Source organism: Salarias fasciatus, chromosome 13, assembly GCF_902148845.1.
Source record: "Salarias fasciatus chromosome 13, fSalaFa1.1, whole genome shotgun sequence".
NCBI classification, from domain to species: Eukaryota; Metazoa; Chordata; class Actinopteri; order Blenniiformes; family Blenniidae; genus Salarias; species Salarias fasciatus.
This window is the reverse complement of record NC_043757.1, coordinates 4,814,081-4,833,127: the sequence shown is the minus strand read 5'-3', so window position 1 is coordinate 4,833,127 and position 19,047 is coordinate 4,814,081. Positions and strand designations below refer to the sequence as shown.

Genomic DNA, 19,047 nt, shown 5'->3' with positions numbered 1-19,047 from the left:
CTTCTTCTCCCATCCCCGAGACACACTCCCCCCCCCCTCCTCCCTCCCGCCTCCTCCCTCACTCCACCGCCCCCTCCACCTCCATTCCCTCCTTTCATATCCACCCAGCGCTCCGTCGCGCAACATTCAACCAAGAGGAAGGGAGAGGGGAGGCTTCAAAGATTCTCCCTCGCACACATAAACACACACACACACACACACACGCATGCGCACGCACACACGCACAAACTCCCCGAGTGTACGTTGATGTGTGTGCACGTGCGTGCGCACGCTCAATTTGCCAAAACAGTTTTTCCAGTGTAATTGGGCTTGGGGTACCTGTGTCCATGAGATAGCGCAGCCTCTTCTCCACGCGAGCTGCTCGGGCGTCGATGTGCCTCTGCTCGCTCTCCAGTGCAGACAGCTCCCCAACCACATACTGACTGGTGTCTTTGAACGCCTTCTGTCAACCAGGAGAGAGAGACAGAGAAGGAGAGAATAGTTACCAGAGAAAAGAAGGGAGTTGTGAGATATTGCATTAAAGAGAAGGAGGGGGGAAAAAAAGGATACAGGGATAAGACAGGATGAAGGCGAAGAGAGAAAAAAAATGTAGATGAAGAGAAGAAGAAAAGGTGATGAAAGAAAGGAAATTAAAGGGATGCATATATGTGGAAATATGCACAGATGTGCAGAGTCCACAAATCTTCCTCACATAAAACAACAGGATATTTCTGTTAAAAAAGAAACAAAAAAAAAAAAAAAAACACCAACAACTGTTGCTCCGTTTGCCGTTTCTGAATTCCTCATCTTCAAAACCTCTTTGTTGCTTCCCTTATTGTTCACATGTTCAAGAACAGAACGGCTTTTAATTAACCAGATTATTCAAGTGTGAATGGAAACACATTCACCTGAATTTTCCACATTTAACCTGTTCCACTTTAAAATTAGTAGTGTAGCAAATGTTTGGGGGAAATTAATCATTGAATGCTCAAACTCGTTTCTTATGATCAAATACACTGATTTTTTTCTGTATAAATCATCATGTCTGAAACAGATTTAATTAACTGACCAACTATTCAACTCTGATGTCAACAGGATTGAGTTGGTTCAGGAAAAACTACGTGGTCTTCTTCCAGTAAACCGGACTTTAGTGAAATAGCAACTGAGCTACTCTTCAGTACTTCAGATTATAGCTTTAGGTAATGCTAATGCTAACAGATGACTCAGTGTTCCCAGTGCAGAGAGATGCAGCATCATAATATTTCTCAACAGTTTTAGAGAATGGTTTTTGGTGGTGTTTTACGCTCAGGGGTGGGAAAGAAAGACAGCAGCTCTGAAACTGACAAAAGCAACAAGCTCAGTCTTTAACTGCAGCTCTATTACTTCATTAAATTAATATTCCAAATTGTCAAATATTTTATAGTTAGCTCTCTATCAATAAATTATTTACATTCTCATCATATTATCCAGTAATTAATCTCTTCTTGAAAAACACTGCGACATTCCTCGCACTGACCTGCTGCTTCCATCTCTCAGTGTGAAAAAAATCAGGTTTTCCCACCACTCAGATTCATGGCGAAAATGCAGGTTTTGCTTCACAGGTGTAACAAATGACACATGCCGGAGTCGTCAGGTTAGAGCGAGGTGCCTGTGTGAATATGTGGCGTGTATCGAGTGTTTGTGGCTTGTTCACTTCAAGTCCTTCGATGATAAAAATCACTGATACTGAAAGGGGGCTGGTGAGAAAAGCAGCAGCCACATTTGAGAGGCTTTCTTGCATGAGGACATGCATGCGACAGGTGCAGACTGCAGGAAACACCTGCACCGTTCTGTGTCTGTTTCAGCTGGAATCAAAGTACACTGAAGCAGTCACACAGAAGGATTTATCACTGAACAGTCCCTCAAATCCTAAACAGCACTTCTGATTATCTGGTTGCAGCCTTCAATACTCAATTCAGAATCAATAGCTATAGTCATGGTGGCTTCAGCCAATAATCACTCGCTGACCTTTCCCCTTCTCTACTATCAGCTTATCTTTTCAGGATATTAAACACACCTCGTGTCTCTGTCAGATTACATCAATAAATCAGAATTAGAGTTTGACAGTATTTGATGATTGGCTGGTATTCGTCGATTTGCTGATATTTTCCAATTCTTTTGATCAATTGTTGATAATTTACATATTGTAGTTGTGAAACACATAAAATCATGTCCTGAATTAACATATTATGGTAGAAGTAAACATGAAATACGATGCTCATAAAAATCCGTTGGAAACTGGTTAAAGTAACAAGTTCCCTAAAAGTCATGACGTAACTTTACTTGTTCATTAAAATCAGTACCTCGACATGTTGGAGAATAATTCTTGTGTCAAGTATAATAGCTTCATTTAAATCTGTTCTTATAATGTGTGAAATAGCGCTGTGTTACTGAGACATCGGGTTTCCTTTGCAGAGTGTAAGAAATACAAGTTTGAGGATGGCAGATATTGAATGTGAAACTACTTTAGAAAAATGGTGAAACCTCTCACTTACGACAGCGTTTATGGCCACGAAACAAAACAAATACAGTCAACCTGGGAATAAAAAGGCTCAAACCTTCCACATACACATGCTGCCATTTCAGATGAGTTTGTCATACACACTAATACCTAGCCCTTCATAACTACACATACACACGCACACACACACACACACCCATCACTCAATAACCACAGGTACCTAATACACACTCCATTTCTGACCCCTCTTCACCTCTGTTTCCTGGCTGTTTGCTATTCTTCAGAGAGACTCCTCTGAGTAAGGAAAATGTTTATTCAAATTCACTACTGAGGATGCATCCGAAAAAATATCTCCATTTTATTGCTGATGCACTTCATTTTTCTTAATGGGAAGAAAAACTAGTGAGCAGGAGAGAAAGTTTTTTTTTTTTCATTCCACCCAGGCCAGCACTTTCTCCTGCACTCTTACCAGTATGTGAGTGTGTGTCTGTGTGTGTGTGTGTGCGTGCACATGTGAATTGTGCAAGTGTGTGTGTGTGTATGTGTGTGTGTGTGTGTGTGTGTGTGTGTGTGTGTGTGTGTGTGTGTGTGTTGATTCCCAGCAGCCTCCTCCTCCTCCTCCTCCTCCTCCCTCCTTTGCGCGCTCTCGCTCTATCACCATATTTTTCCTTGGCAAATCAATTTTACACATGATCAGCCCACTCCCCTTGCTGCGCTCGGCCCAGCCGTAATTAAGAGGAGGGAAATTACCATATATATTATATTAATGCAAACATCATTCAGCAGGTAATTCTTGGCTGATCGGGATAATGGAAAGGTTGAACACCCATTAACCCTGGGGCCCAGGCACTGGGAGGAGGGTGCTGCGGGGTCTGTGTGTGTGCGTGTGTGTGTGTGTGTGTGTGTGTGTGTGTGGGGATGGGACTGGGGTGGAGGGTCGAGGGTAGGATAGGAGAGAGGGCTGCCTGGGAAGGGAGATTCACCCCGTGGTCTCCGGTGGCGCACACACCCTCGCATTCACACACTCTCTGGAATAATAGCACGCTTATAAACAAAGTCTTTGTGTGCGCACATTTGAAGGACACGCACAACTTCTGAGGAAGGAAAGACACACACACACACACACACACACACACACACACACACACACACACACACGCACACACCTCTAAAGGACTGATATCTGCCACTGTTATTAAAAAGCCAGCCTGTTGGATTCAGATGTCTCTGTGGCAGAGAGAGGAGCGCAGAGGTTGAGGAGGTGGAGCGGAGGCGGATTCAGGCTCAGAGGAGACACACAGCCGACTGACAGGAAGTGTGAGAGGTGAGATGCACACCACTCCAAACAAACTTTCCTGTTACTCTGCTCACACGGCTGCTTATTCACTGGACTCAGTCAGTTTGCTCTGAGAAGCGGTTGCTGCGGAGGGGACGAACTTTGGCGTGTGAACACACCTCCTCCTCAAACGGCCTGCGGATGTCGATGTCTGTCGGCGAGCCTCGATCCTCCTCTGAGTTCTTAAGGTCCTCGGGAACAGACTTCTGTCTTTTCACCTCTGCAGGAGCAAATAAAGGGACAGGTTGACAAAGCGTCCAGGCTTTCACAGTAAACATAATCGCAAGTGGGAGAATGTGATGTTAAAAAAAAAAGAAAAAAAACTATGATAAAATGAAATACAATGCCTATATAATCCACTTGCATGTAAATATCTAGACAGGTATCTTTATTTGGATACAGAGGTACATTTTTAGACTGTGGGATGACAAAAAAAAAAAAGAAAAAAAAAAAAAAGCCACACATGCACAGGGAAAACATGCAAACTCCATCCAGAAAGGCCCCTAAGTCTGGATTCAGACTGGGGGTTTGCTTGTTCATTGAGGATGTTAACCGTGACACCAACACGTCGCCTGACAAAAAAAATAAGTGTTTAGTGCTTCTGTAAACTAGTAATGAACCCAAAAAAGATGGAATCTACAGAAATAAAAACCTCTGAAGCCAAGTGAAACCATTTTAAAGGCAGATAAATATAAATTCTGAATTTATGATCTGACACAGGATTCATGGCAAACTTTTGATGTAACATGAAATATTGTGAGTTTAAGCCTTTATCCAGGGAGTCATGGTGGGAGTCGAACCAGCAAGCGTCTATTTACAGCCTTCCTTCAGACCTGCCATCACAGCCCCATAAACACTTATAAAGCAGTTCAAATTTAAAAACAAAACAAAACCCCGAGATCACTTCCATCAAGATATCTTCCTATGAAAGATCAAAATGCAACAATTGTGTTGTCTTGTTTTCCTGAACAGCTGCAGCTGGAACAAAGTTTTTTTTTTCTCTCGTCATGAGTTCCTTGACTGAAAGAAGTCCTATAATATCCAAAATGGTAGCGGAAGCTGTAATTTTCCACGTTTAGCCCGTATATGCAAATCTTGAGCTGAAGGAGAGTGCAAACAGCAGCGGAGAACAAGTGAATCATTGTGGCCTCGTGCAGAAGTCATCATCGGCTCGTCAGGACAGCCGCGCACATCCTCAACACTTCGCTCTGCTGTTTGAGTCGAGTGCAAACAATCCTCCCTGTGTAAACACTGCATGTCCCTTATGAGTGTGCGTGTGTGTGTGTGTGTGTGTGGCAGCGTCACCCACCTGGTCTGCTCTCCACGTACTGGCTGAAGGACTTGAGCTGCGTCTTCCTGACTGCAGAGTCCTTGTTGAAGACGACGGGGCTGCGCAGCCTCTCGGTGGCTCTGCGCAGACGCTCCGCCCGCAGCTCCTCGGCGCTGTTCTGTCAGAGGAAACGAGCTCAGAGTCACTAATGCTCAAAACCTTCAGGTTTATACAATCTTAGTGCAGAATAAATGTATTCGCGCATGCATAAGTTTTTTTTATAGTGTTTTAATCACGCTCAAGTACTCAAGTACACTCAAGTACTCAAGTAAACTCAAGTACTCTGAGTTTCGTTGTAGTTGAAAGATGCTGCATGAGTAAATGGCGTTGAGGAAGTTGGTGAACCTTTCAAGTGATGAAGAAAGTTAGAACTTGAATCTAGTTGATGATGAGACTCGAGCTGCCACTTAAGATCTGCTCCCAAGCTTATATTAGGCAGACGTTTTACAGGATTTCACAGGCACGCTGTGATGATTGTGACTGAAACACACACACACACACACACACACACACACACACACACACACACACACACACACACACACACACACACTACTGTCAGGGCAGAGGAAAATCTGGTAGAAGTTGATATGTCAGCGACATTGTGATGTGTTTTGTTGGCACGTGCACGTGCGTGCGCACACATACACACACACACGCTCATGAGAGAGACAAAAAAGAGGCAATTAACTTGACTTTCAACAAAACCTCGAGCCAGAAAATATATTCAGATTATGCAAAATGCAAAATGCAAAAAAAAGAGCCCACTATTGTTTTCAAAGTGAACACGTGTTAAAAAGCTTGCACGCTCGCTTCTCTCACTATCAAGGACGGCATGCAGAAATGCTTTATTACCATGCCTCCGAATATGCCAAGCCGAGTGGAAAAGAAACCGACTCGGGCAAAGATTGACGTTGTGTCGACGTTAATAAGACGGCGAAACGTGTAATAAAGTCGACAATTAGGGCAAACATGTTCCACCGCTTGAGACGGGAGGAGATAGTCAAGCGGGGTGTGCAGAGCGCGGCCGGCTAATAGAGACAGTGTGTGGGTGGGAAACCGGGCGCAGACGGGGAGTTGTTAGTTTAGCTTCAGATTATTGACTTTCAAAAACAATGTCAGCAATTAGTCTGCTCTCACTTTGTTTTGTCTATTAGTCTGTCAGCTTCTACCAGCCACTTAAAACTGCGTGACAAGTCAAACCGAGGCGAAGTCAGTGATGAGGCGCATTATACAAAAAGGCCAATTAAATATTTTAAAACAAGGCCACAGCTCAGATGTGCGAAAATCTGAGTTGCATCAAGTCGCCACAGACGGGCAGAAGACTAGATTAAAGTTATAAACTAGAAGAAAATAGAAGTTTAGATTTACTTTCTAAATTGAAAAAGAGTTTTAACTGCACATCTCACAGTAAATGGAGACAACAATTCATTTAACGATTACAATCATAATCATTGTAGCTTTACCATTACGTAAGGTGGTTACGTACCTCCAGGCCACCGTAGTACGTATCCACTTAATATAATGGTTTTATAAAATACTATTGCTATAACTAATGTTATTCTGGGGATACTTGAGTCTCCACACACTGTATATTGTCCCTGTGAGTCCCATACAGCCACACCTTGAATAAAGTAAATAAAGAAGATGGACGGATGGATCCAGCAGTTCATCTCGTCTGATTGCATGTTCATATAAAGAAAAAAAAAAAAAATCTTACCCCTATATTTTCAAGTCAGCAGATTTAGAGGATTAATAGTCCCATTCTTGACATATTGTTATAAGACAGATTTATTTATTTTTTCATTGCATGTTTTCATCCCATTGATGACTGGAAACTGCAAACCTTGCATTATGTGCAGGGAACAGTTTGTTTGGAGAGAAATTAAATCCCTGGGGTAACTGATTAAGGCTACGAATCTCCCCCCAATTATGACACACTGTTGAACTGAACTGGACTGGGACTGTAACCAAGGGGTCAAAACCACTTTTTCTCCATCTCCTCAGAAACTCTCGGCGCAATCTCTCTCTCTCTTGATCGCTCAGTCGCACACAAACACACAGGGAGCACCTGCCCACTTGGTTACCCCCGTCTCCTTCTTTACGCTCTGGGACGAGCAGATATTGGGGCGTCCCCTCCCTCCTGACTTCCCCTCCCTATCGCTTATCGCTGCTATCATCGCTGTGGTAAGCTGCGGCGGCGGTGATTCAGGGCTTTCGGTGCGTGCGAGTCTGTGAATGTGCATGCAGGGGGCTGCGTGACTAATGTTGCAGTCTGCTGAGCGTCGCATGCCCTTATCGTGCACTGCCGAGGCTGTGCATACACACAATCGCTAATGAGAGGCACTGTGTGTGTGTGTGTGTGTGTGTGTGTGTGTGTGTGTGTGTGTTCCTGCAGGTCCTTGCATCAGCCCTGAAGGACTTTTGGGAAGACAGATCCTCTTGGGACAAAACTAACATAACTGCATCTTTACATCCATTTTCTATTCCGCTCAGGGTCGCAGACGGCCGTGGCTGCGCAATGTGTCACAAACTCGTCATGTAGAAGGACGCATTTCACCAAAAAAATAAACTGAACTGAGCATGAAACGACAGAAATTCAAACATGAAAGGCAAAAATTCCCATAAATGGAGTGATTAACTCATTTAAAATGTTTTATTTTTGACACCGCTTATTTTATACCTGTTGTCATCATTCAATAAAACAACCTGCATCTAAAACGCTGCTGCTGGGAAAATTCAAATGTTTTAAATCTTGAGATTGCAGTCTGATGGATAAAATGAAATGATTGGCATTTCAATGAGATTATACCAGATGAAAAACACCATCTGCTCAGCAAAACCTTTTTTCAAATGAGACCTTTGAGAGAGAAGGAAGTGTCTTGTAACCAACAGTTCCTTTGAGTCGGACCAATGCGGTCATTTGTTCATTTTTTTAAAAGTCATGGATGGCAGTGGCTCTCGGGCCAGTTCACATGACAGCAGTTCGTTTGCTAAGATGCTGACTCTCAACTCTAAAACTACCAAGTCCCAGGAGAATATGGACTGAGAGTGACATGACACTCTGGAGGAAAATGTTCTTATCGTCCATCTACTGAGCATGTGCGGTAGTCTGCATGCACAGTAGCAGTGTTTCAGAAACGTTGCATTTTCATTTGAAAACATCAGGAAAGCAGGGCCTAAAATTGTAACATAACAATAATGATAAATTAAAGAAATATATCAAATAACCCTGACAGTGACTTTGCTGGGAGGCTGTTGGATTTTAATTTCATCTGGTTCTTTCTGTGAATGGAGACAGACTCGTCCTTCCTCTGTTACTGGGTGGTCTCGGCCTGGTTTTAGCACCAGTTTCCAAAAAGAACCTGCCAGTGAGGAAATCACTGCTCAACTGCAGAAAGTCACTTCTATGGCACACCGTTACTGCTAATCTATACGACTAATCCATGGATCACATGGATCCTGACCGTGGGAGGTGATCAGCTACACGCTGCTACCAAACTATTCCACGCTGGTGTCGGGGTGATAAACCTCACTATTGACCATTTATAGTCCGACGGCAGGGGGAGACTGTGCGTCCACACCTTTGAAGTGAGGTGTATCGGGTCAGGCTAGGAATCAACCAAATGGCGACTCCACCTCTGTGAGGGTCAAGAGGCGCGCAGACGCACTCCTCTGGCCAGAAAGCACTAAGCCTTTTAGGCTTTGAACACAAGAGGGTGTTTATGTGAATTGATGATCAAAGACGCCCCATGTTGCCATAAGCGCAGAGGGCTTCGCTCGTACTGACAGTCACACACACATGCATGCACGCACGCACACACACTCACCTTATTCCACTTGACATTCAAAATCAATTAAACAGATGTTCAGACTGGCCGACTGTGCTGTTGACTCAATATTTACATCAGAAGGTATAGACACAAGCCTCCGTAACGACCCACTTTCCCACTTAAACACACACACATACACACACACACACACAGTCTGAAAAGGTCATGGTCAATAGAGGCGACTGCGGCATGTTATGTAGAGCATTGTGATGCATGTGTGTGTGTGTGTCTGTGTTTGAGTGATGGCTTTAGACAGACTCATATGGATACGGGGGGATAAACTATGGTCTTACATGAAGTGGTCCGACCGACTGATGTGTACAAAGGGTCAACGGGCTGACAACCAGGGTCAATCGGACCTAATTGATTGGACTAACCCTTTGATGGCGTACAGAGAGCCAAACGCAGAGAGAGAGAGAGAGAGAGAGAGAGATGAAAGGACAGAGAGAGGTGGAGAGAAACGGAGATACACAGCGGGTGTGTCGAGGCGAGTACCTCCGATGCTTCTGCCGGGCTGAGCGGGGAGGTAGAGGAGGCGGTGGGCGAGGACGAGGAGGAGGTGGAGGACGGGGACGAAGGGGACGTGACTCCTCTTGGACTGACCTCCACCAGTTTCTTCAGCTTCAGATCCACATGCTTGCTGTTAGCGCCTGCAGAGGAACGGACGTGATGAGTGTGTGAGGCACACACACACACTGACTGGGCTCTTAAGACAAAGCAGGGTTTTTCTGATGGTTTTTCTGAGACGTTGAATCCTAGTCTGACATGTTTGAACAGCCTGGATTCAACTGAAAGCATCAACACAAAGCTCTGCAGAGCATCCTGATACTGAACAACTAAAACCAGGATGGAACACCTCTGCTCTCAGATGTCTGGAAACTTGGAACTTTTAAAGAAAATTAACAGCTAAATGAGGAAACCGGCCATTAATAACTCATTACTTGGCTGATCTTTGGTTCGCCATGTGGCCGACTTTTCCCTCACTAGAAATGATTCAAACTCTTTTTCCACCCTCAGGAGCCCCTTGTGGGTGGGGCCAGAGATCACAAGGGGGCGGGGCCAAGCTTTGCCCACTTTGAGTATGTGCCATAAGTTAAAATGCCGTCGGTTCAGATTGTTGGGAGATCCTTCTGATCCTTCACTCCACTCTCTCTCCTGGAGGATGTGTGTGTGTGTGTGTGTGTGTGATCAGCAGCTGATTCTCAAACCAGAGAACAACATGTTGATGTCTTCAGTCTTTTCTCTCTCACTATTCTCCTAAACCTGTAATCTTCTGCAACATATCAACACTGTATCTCATGTTGCAGTAATAAGTAGTCTTGACTAAAATTAAGAATGGTTGATGTTTATTCACATTTTTCTGTTCTTTTAACTTTTCAGACTGCTATATCAGTTTTTTAAAAGCAATTTGTTGCGAGTTTGGCAAATTTTGCTATTTTAAATACTTTAACATCTACAGCAATTGTAACTATTTTAACCATAATGGGTTTTCTTAGTGCTACTTTACATGTTCTACACATTTTAGCTGTTTTAGCCTTTTTGGATTTTTTCACTTTTTTACTGACTTCAGCTGTTTAAGCTACTCGACCTGTTACGGTTCCTTTTTCCCAGAAAATTCAGCTGTTTAATTCATTTTAACATTTTCAAAACGTTATAATTTTTAACTGTTTATTTAATCTTTTTCAGTCCTTTACAACCAGGAAAGAAGACACAGTTATGAAAAAAATCATTATACTGTGGAAACACACAATAAAATTAAAACCTTCACAGATCTGAAAACCTTCAGGGAGCCCCTACAGAGGAGCAAAAGATCCACAGATTGCAGACTTCTTACCTAAACTCAATAAAATGAAGCAGTGTTGATGTTTCTTCTGAATACAATGAAGTTTTTCTTTGCTTTGTGTGTCACTTTGTCTGCTTGCTCATTGAGATTGTTGTTTTTTACCATGATAGTATATGCAACTAAAGCACCATGATTCAGCCGAGCTGTGATTGTTGCTGTAAGGGAAAAACACATCCCATATTTATTTAGTTGATTCCCTCCTTTCATTATACACGTTAGCTTTACTTTCCACTCATGCCTTTCTTTTTATTTTTGATTCAGTGTGACTGGCCGTAGCTGCAGACGGCTTTATTTTCTGGGCTAACTGGTAACCACAGCCCCCCTGCCAGGCCGGACCACCGCACTGAAGGAGATGAAAGAACAGGAGGGCCACCGTTTCATGTGTCACCTCCCCCAGTGACATGCACGTGCACACACACACACACACACACACACACACACACACACACACACATCAACTTTGCAACAAACGGTTCGAGGAAACACAAAGAAAACAGACTGGTATGGAAACGATACAGCACGGAGGGTAAATGTGACAGAAAGTGAGCGTTTAAAGGAAAAATACATATTCACTGAATAAACTGTGGTGACAGCTGCTTTGGTGTTATAATCGCCACCATCGGTTTTCTTTCAAGACTGCGTGAAAACTACGGTAAACGGAGAAACGCCCAGCTGACGTGCTCAGAAAATGTTGCAGAGATACTGCGCTTCAAAGCGCTTGTCTGTTTTTATGTTTGTTTCTTCTGCTCCCTCCACTGTACTCCCACCTATCTCACATCGGCAGGACAAATTAAGGCAACAAATAAAATGAATTAAACACAAAACAAAGTAATTAGTTTACCTCTGAAGATTTGGGCAAATGCTTTACTGAAGATATCATTTTTCTGTCAGGGGAGCAGTTTTCAGAGTTTATTAATTACGACCAAGGAAAGTTTCTTGTGGAGGAAAACAGGGAAACCAGCGAGCCGACAGAACGACAGAAATAAGCTCATATACATGGCTGGTGGGTTTTCTAGAGTGAAGATGTAAAAATGCACAAAGCATAATATATGCTTAAGAGAAAATGACGATTTCAGCAGAAAGTCCTCAAATTGCGACACATTTGTAGAAACATGCCTCAAAAGCTCCTGTTTTGATGAATCAAGAGTATATTACTAATTAAAGGTGCAGATGGCCCAAAGCCTGAGGTCATCTGAACAGAACCTGCAGAGAGACCCCCGGACTCGCTTTAAAACTAGGGGTGACCGCTCGTTCATATCTACTGCGCCTCACCTCTGAAACGAGCTTCCTCGAGACCTGCGCTCCCTGGACTCAGTGGATACTTTCAAAAATACTAAAAACATCTGTTTCATAAGGTTTTCCTGAGCCACTGTCACAGCAGGGTCTTGGCAGAACCATATACTGTCTATATGACTTCTTATCGCTGTTTTTACGTACTGTGCAATGTTTTATGATGTCTTATCTTATCTGTTACAAGATGGCCATCATTTTGGCTGATGGTATCCAATAAAATGAAGAGTTTTTCTAACATGTACAACATTCAAACTTGCAGCCTTGATGAAAATTAGAAATAAAGTTAAAAAAAATGTAAAAACTAGCAGAAACTGATGAATAAAACCTAAAAAATTGATTTGAAAGAAGCAAAAAAAGTAATCCTTAAAGCAATCCTGTATAAATTTGAGAATGCAATTTGTTTTCAGGTTGTTGCTGATTTGCTCACGAGTTCTGCAGGTAAGGGGGGAAAAGCATTTTAATTATAACATAAGCACTAAAATTGGTGATAAAGCTCATCATTGGTTTTAAAGTTTAAAAAAAAAAACGAGTTATTAAAAAATGGTAATGTTTGCTGAAAGTGTTTTTATCAAAGACGTTTCTTTACAGGGTCTCATAAAATCAAATTTAGCAATGAATGCAGATATCTGGATGTCGTATGTCACAATCTGTAACTTCATGCTGATGAGGCAGAAAACTAAAACCAGGGCAGTTCTGGCTCAGTTGCTCAAATGGTTTGTCTCTCAATCAGAATGTTAAAGGTTTTATTCCCTGTGTCCATGGAAAATTGCTTAAATTCTTTTAAATTGAGGTAGTGTACATTTTTTTTATATACCTAAAGCTAAACTTGCATGCTAATTTCATTGCATTTCTCATAATTTGAAATACATTTTTCTCTTATTTGCATACTTGAGTATTTTTGATTGGATGAACAGAGTTAAATATGCATAGGGAGAATGTGTTTGGATTGTGTTTAGTGGGTGGAAAAATGAAGAAACAAGAAGAAACCTCCACAAAACTAATCTGAAGCTGTTTGGACCAAACTTAGAGACCTTTGAGCTATTGTTCAGCATGCTAATCATCCCAAACACCTTGAAATCTTTGATCGCTTTGTATTCACCTATTTACAAATTGATGTATTTTTGCTAAATAACCAACCAGACTTCAAATTTGAGCAGCTTAACAGGAAAAAAAAAGCAAGTCAGCTGAGTAAATAATGAGGAAATATGTGAAAGAAAACATTGAGGAAGGCGAAAGAACAGGAAAAAAAAAAAGCCACACAGACATGAAGCAGCAGCAGGGCAGCAGTCAGAGATTTTACCCGGAGAGGTTAGCTCAGAGTCGGGGTTAGTAAGCTCCGACGGCTCCTGGCTGCTGGAGGCGGCTGGAAGAGCCTCCGGTGGAAGAGGGTTAGTAACCAGCGCGGACGTGGAAGCATCAACAGTATCATCATCATCATCATCATCATCATCATCCTCAGCGGCAGAAGCAGCAGAAGCAGCAGTATAGCGAGTCTGTTCCTCCTGAACTCTGCTCTCCTTCTCATCCTCACCATCATCTTCGTGAGGACTTCTCGCTCTGTGCAAAACATCTGCAGGTTCAAAGTTGGACAGAAGGAAAAAAGAGGTGAATAGATAAAGAAACAAGGGAGGAGGAGACCAAGCAAGCAAGGCGTGTTAAGAGACATAAAAAGGTTGAAATACACAGAAACGAAGTTCCGAAAGCTCCGTTTGGAAGTAGTAACAGCAGTTTGAGGAACAATTCATATTGAATTTAATCATAAATGTCTTAGAACACTGATGCAAACTATCTGACAACATGATATTTTTATCTCACTGCACTGACCAGTGCTCTTTGGTGAAATTAACCTCCTCGCTCTTACGAGCAGACTGAGAGGATTCGTGTTGATTTTCTGGCTGTGGAGTCATATGAGACTGTCCAATGTGGGAGTGAAAAGATAACATCAACTTTACATTTCTGACAGTTCGTCAATATTTCTGTTTTTGATGGTTCTGAGAAACGCATCACAGATATTTGACACACCGAGGAATCGGATAGATGACGTCTTTGGAGGCGCTGTAATATAATAGCTAATATATGAACACAAACCTCTGTTTCTTTGCTTTCAGGTAGTTTTAAAAGTGTCTAGATGCCGTAAACAGTCCAGGAGTTATAGTGATGAGGATCATGCTAAATCTGATGTTAACGGATTTATTGCAATGTATGTGGATGACGTGCTTGTATATGTTTTGTGATGATACCAGAGTTAGATGCTAAAGCATCAGTTAATGGGAATCCTAAATACAAATTCATGAAGTAAATTATTGTTGATGGATTTGCAACAACAACCAACAAGTGTGTTGGTGTGTTAATTTCTATATTGGGAAAACATTTTACACTTTGGAGGCAAACAAAGTTATCTCCTTTAACTTGCTATTATTATTCTAAGTGTCACTATCAGGGACTTCAGACACACAAAAAAAAACATGTAGTCATGATGCAAATAGCCTTTTAAATATTTTTTTTAAACCTAGCTAAGATTAAATCTTATTTCTTCAGCTTTTTACATCAGAGTGATCCTGGTTTCAGACAGATGTAACAAATTCTTTACTTATGAGGAAAACAGAATGTGATTCCCACCCTCCCTGTTCACGTCTTCAGTGAACCTGATGTGTTGATAGTTATCACTGCTTTCATTAAACCACATCCATGGCGTGTCTGAAGTGTGTGAGATTGTCTCCAACAGCTCATCAAGCAGGTACTTAAGTGAAGAGTGTAAACTTTGACAACATCTTGTCTGATTTTTGTGCTCCAAAATATCTGCTACACAAAGTAAAACTGGGCTGTGGGTTTAATTTAACTCGGTCAGAGATCTGTTGCCTGGATTCCTTGTTCCTGATAAAAGATGCAGGGCAAACAATAACCACAGCAACATGAAAGCACATTTTCCATTAAGTCTCCTGAGGGGCTCAATTGAAACAACAGTGTCTCCACATTAGAAAGAAAACAAGAAAGCACATTAGAAGAAACTCAAACGGAGACCTGAGCAGCTCGAGCTGCATGGATAACCCACCGTGGATTAAAACAACACAATCAGTAAACAGTGTCAGACGTCGTCTTGTTTTTACTATTTGGAGGGGAGAGCGAGCGAGAGAGCAAAGAACAAAGAGAAAGAGAGAGGGAGTCAAAATAACAGCATTTCCTGTGTGTGTGTGTGCGTGTGTGTATATGTGCTGTTTTTTTTTTTTTTTTTCTAATTTGCTAGCTGCGATGCGGAGCGTGCTAGCAAGCGCCACTCCTGCGTGGCTGGCTGAGGTCTAATTAATGGGAGGCCATGGTGATGGAGTTTGGAAAGTTTCTTTGCGGGCAGACACTTGGAGGGGGCAGCCCGCCGCATTTAAAGGGCTGTGAATGGTGCTGAGGGGAGAGCGGGAGGGAGGAAGAGGGAGAGAGCGGGGGCTAGGATTAGCCGTTCTGCTCGGCAGGCCTTGTGTATCACAGCCCACAGCGTTTCTCTCCTCCTCCGCCTCCTCCCTCGTTCTGTTCTTTCCTCAAACTCCATTTTTAATGAGATCAACAATTAGTCCAATTCAGAAAAGCTGAAAGCGCAAATAAATCAAGTGCTGCCCTCCTTCTCTCTGCTGCCGTTCCTCCAAACATGTCTTCTGTCTGGTTTCAGCGCTTAAAGACTTTGCAGTTCGTTTAAAGTCATCAGATCTGAGAAAACAAATCAATTCAAAGATCCACTAAGATCCAGAAATCTGATGGTCAAATAATTAATTTAAGCATTTTCAAATCAAAAATATGACCTTTATGGACTTTATTTCAATTCACCCCTTGTGAACTGATTGTGGTTTTGGTTTGATCAACTAACAGTCACTCCTTGAGTAACATCACCAGCAAACCATATTATTCAGAAAAGATTCAGAAAAGAAAAAAAGCAAGAAAAATGATAAGAAATTACCAGACAAGAGTCTGTGAATAAACGTCGTGGTGGGTCAGTTGAGAGAAAAGCCTTTCTGGTGAATATCAAGTAAATCTGATTAATCTATCAAAAATCTATCAGCTTAAACGTCTGTCAGTATTTTCCAGGTACACATGCCTGTTATTCAATAATCATGAAAGCTGGGGAGTTAAATGGACAGTGTGTGCTGTTTTATGTCTCTCAGACATGATTCTGCAGACAGCATCTAGTCTGCTCTCATGTGCAGAATTTGAGGAGATTAGACCCAGTACTGTAATATGTTTGGTGTTTTCATGGCAGTTGTTCTGAATTTGGCATTTCCCGTTGAAGAGAGCCTCTTTCGCTAAACCTTGTAGTGTACTGGAGCAGCTGGAGTGTTTAAGTTACTGAATAAACAAAGTTTGATGGTTTGTTGTAGTAACATCTCACATCATCTCTTCTCATATTAAGGATCTGACATTAAACCAATCCAAATGTGTTATTTCTCTCAGGAAGCCTCTACTCCTTCCCTACTTCAGATCGAAGTTTGTTTTAGCGCTCTCCATCACCTGTCTCCAGTCCGACTCATTTGCATGCGAGTGCACCTCGTCCACCTGAGGAGAGGAACCTGAAGAGTCGTGTAATATCCAGGAGTCACAAACAAATGACCACAGACGCCTAATAATGGTCATTATGATAATAACCTCAATTTCGTGGAAATGGAAAGCAGTGGGAAATGTGCATTTGCTACCTCTGTGAGCCATTATTAGAAGTGTTTGGTGTTTTGGGCATGATTTGGCCGCACAATGTGCCGCGTTGATTAACAATTACTGTGCGAAGGAGGCGAGGGAGGAGTCGCTGCCTTCCTGAACGCGAGGGTGGCGGTTTTTTACACTCGCGGCTGTTGTCAAATGACATTTTGTTTTTTTCTCTGAGGATTAGACAGAACCCCCTTCAGAGAGCATAATGGAAATGTGGGAGTCTTAGCAGTGCGTGGATGGAGGGAAAAGTGAGTGTACGTCAAAGCATGTGACTGTGATTTCTCCTTTCTAGCGTCTGGGTCCTAATTGTAAGTTCAATGGAACTTTGAAAGTGTCCAGCTGCATGAGTAAACTGAGAGAACCCTGGTTTGACCGTGTGATGAGCTGCGTGGCTACGTGAGTGTGAGCTTCCAGGCCTGTCCTGACCTCCAGCAGTGCCGGGCTTCCCGGTTTTCCCCCTGTCGGTGCTCGGCGTGTCCAGCAGGCTCATGTCGGACATCTTGACTCCGGACCGGGCCTCGGCGATCAGCTGCCGGGCTCGCTCTCTCAGCTGCCTCCGCCGCTCTGCGTCTCGCTCCTGCACACAGCCAGAACAAACATCTCAGGGACTCATTCTGGAATTTTCGACACTAACTCTTCATAACTTTATCACATCACACACATCCCATTATCACAGAAATAAGGTGACAGTAGGGACGGTTAGTTTGATTCTGGTGTCAATTGCAATTAAAGTGTTGCTATGAAAATGACTGAATGCCTGCATGTTGGGTCAATGAATTGTCACAGAGAGTTAAAAAGTTAGCTTATTCAGTTAAATTAGTGGTGATACCCCAGAACAGCTCAGAACGTCAAACTGCCACTTTATGTCGCCCTTTGTAATTCAATATGACGAGTGCATTATGAATAAAATATGCTTATATTATCCTTCCTATATCTTGTGGTGGTGGTCATATGCACATCCAACGCTAAGCATACACACATTATAAAACTTACTAAAACAGCTCATGAATTAAATTTCATCATAATTTTGAGCCAGAGAGGTAAGAAGACAGACACTGATTTCTATTAAAAACAGATACTGTGGAAAGACATTTAATCTAAAACATAAACAGGGAGCGTTGTAATTCTACCATTCTACCATGTAACTCTTGAATTCATCGTTTTTTAGGGTTTCAGTGTGGATAATTCTCATCCATCCTGACATAAGTAAAAATAAGGAATGAACCAGTCTGAAGAGGAGAAAGTGGGGATTTGCCTTCAAATGTAGGTCGTAACAGTAAAAACTAATTACTTCAGTACATTTTTCGCCTACATTATACATTGTGTTGGATACTACAATGCTGTCATGTGATGAAAAAATGTGCAGTGCAGTGAATAAAAAGCTGGTTATATACAGATTTCCAAGACAAACTAGCCAGTTTTCACACTTTCATCTCAAATCTTCACAGGATGCTCGCTCTCATATAAAATACATAGTAAAAAGTTTTGTTATCGAAATGGATGTACACATTTTGGTGCATTACGACAGTAGGAGCACAGAGATAGGCACACACACCTCATCTTGGCACTAGACAGATACAGTATTGAGCCGTCATCATCAGAGCAATGGCAGAAATGCCATTTTCAGGTCGATCCAATCTGATCCTACTGATAGGAAGCACAGGCCACTACACACACACACACACACACACACACACACACACTAACATGTGCGTGTGCACACACACACACACAGTAAATGGGAAAACCTTGATGATGTCAGTTGACAAGCACTTAGCTGGCGATGAGCACACTCTCTGTGAACAGGCCACAGCCGGGCAGAGTAGACGTAAAAGAAATCATCCAGGAGGAGATTTAATGTGAAGTTTGACAAAATTCACACAGCATACACACCATGAAAAATGACTCAACAGGAAGGTTTTCATATTTTTAATGGTGTATTCATGCAGCTGGGAATTTGGAACGTAGCTGAGAAAGTTCCACTTCCAAGCTGGGAAACTGGTAACAGATCATTTTTATATCAGCTGAAGAAAGATGGTAAACTACGGTGTTATAGTGCAGAAATACTAACTTTTTTTTTTCCCTTTCTCAAAAGTGACAAAATGTATATCACATGAAAAGAAATATGGTGTAAACTCTCTGGATGAAATAATACTCGTTCCGTATTGATCATGCAGTGAAATTTATGTTAGTAAGTACATTTGTAATTTGATATTATATTTTAGTCTGGATATAACTGAGTGCATGACT

The 19,047-nt window shown here is 42.2% G+C and overlaps 1 protein-coding gene across 3 annotated transcripts in view; it reads right to left on the bottom strand.

The window, feature by feature from the left end:
- The window catches only part of ehbp1 (EH domain binding protein 1), a 186,653-nt gene that overhangs the window by 46,149 nt on the left and 121,457 nt on the right, over positions 1-19,047 (bottom strand). For 2 of the 3 annotated variants that reach the window (XM_030107356.1, XM_030107357.1), the window contains 6 exons: positions 17,224-17,374; positions 13,415-13,684; positions 9,474-9,628; positions 5,125-5,263; positions 3,935-4,035; positions 319-442 (listed from right to left, as the gene is read on the bottom strand). In XM_030107356.1, the coding sequence (XP_029963216.1) occupies positions 319-442; positions 3,935-4,035; positions 5,125-5,263; positions 9,474-9,628; positions 13,415-13,684; positions 17,224-17,374 (940 nt within the window). The remainder of the gene's footprint in view (positions 1-318; positions 443-3,934; positions 4,036-5,124; positions 5,264-9,473; positions 9,629-13,414; positions 13,685-17,223; positions 17,375-19,047) is intronic. The other variant, XM_030107358.1, reaches the window with a different exon arrangement.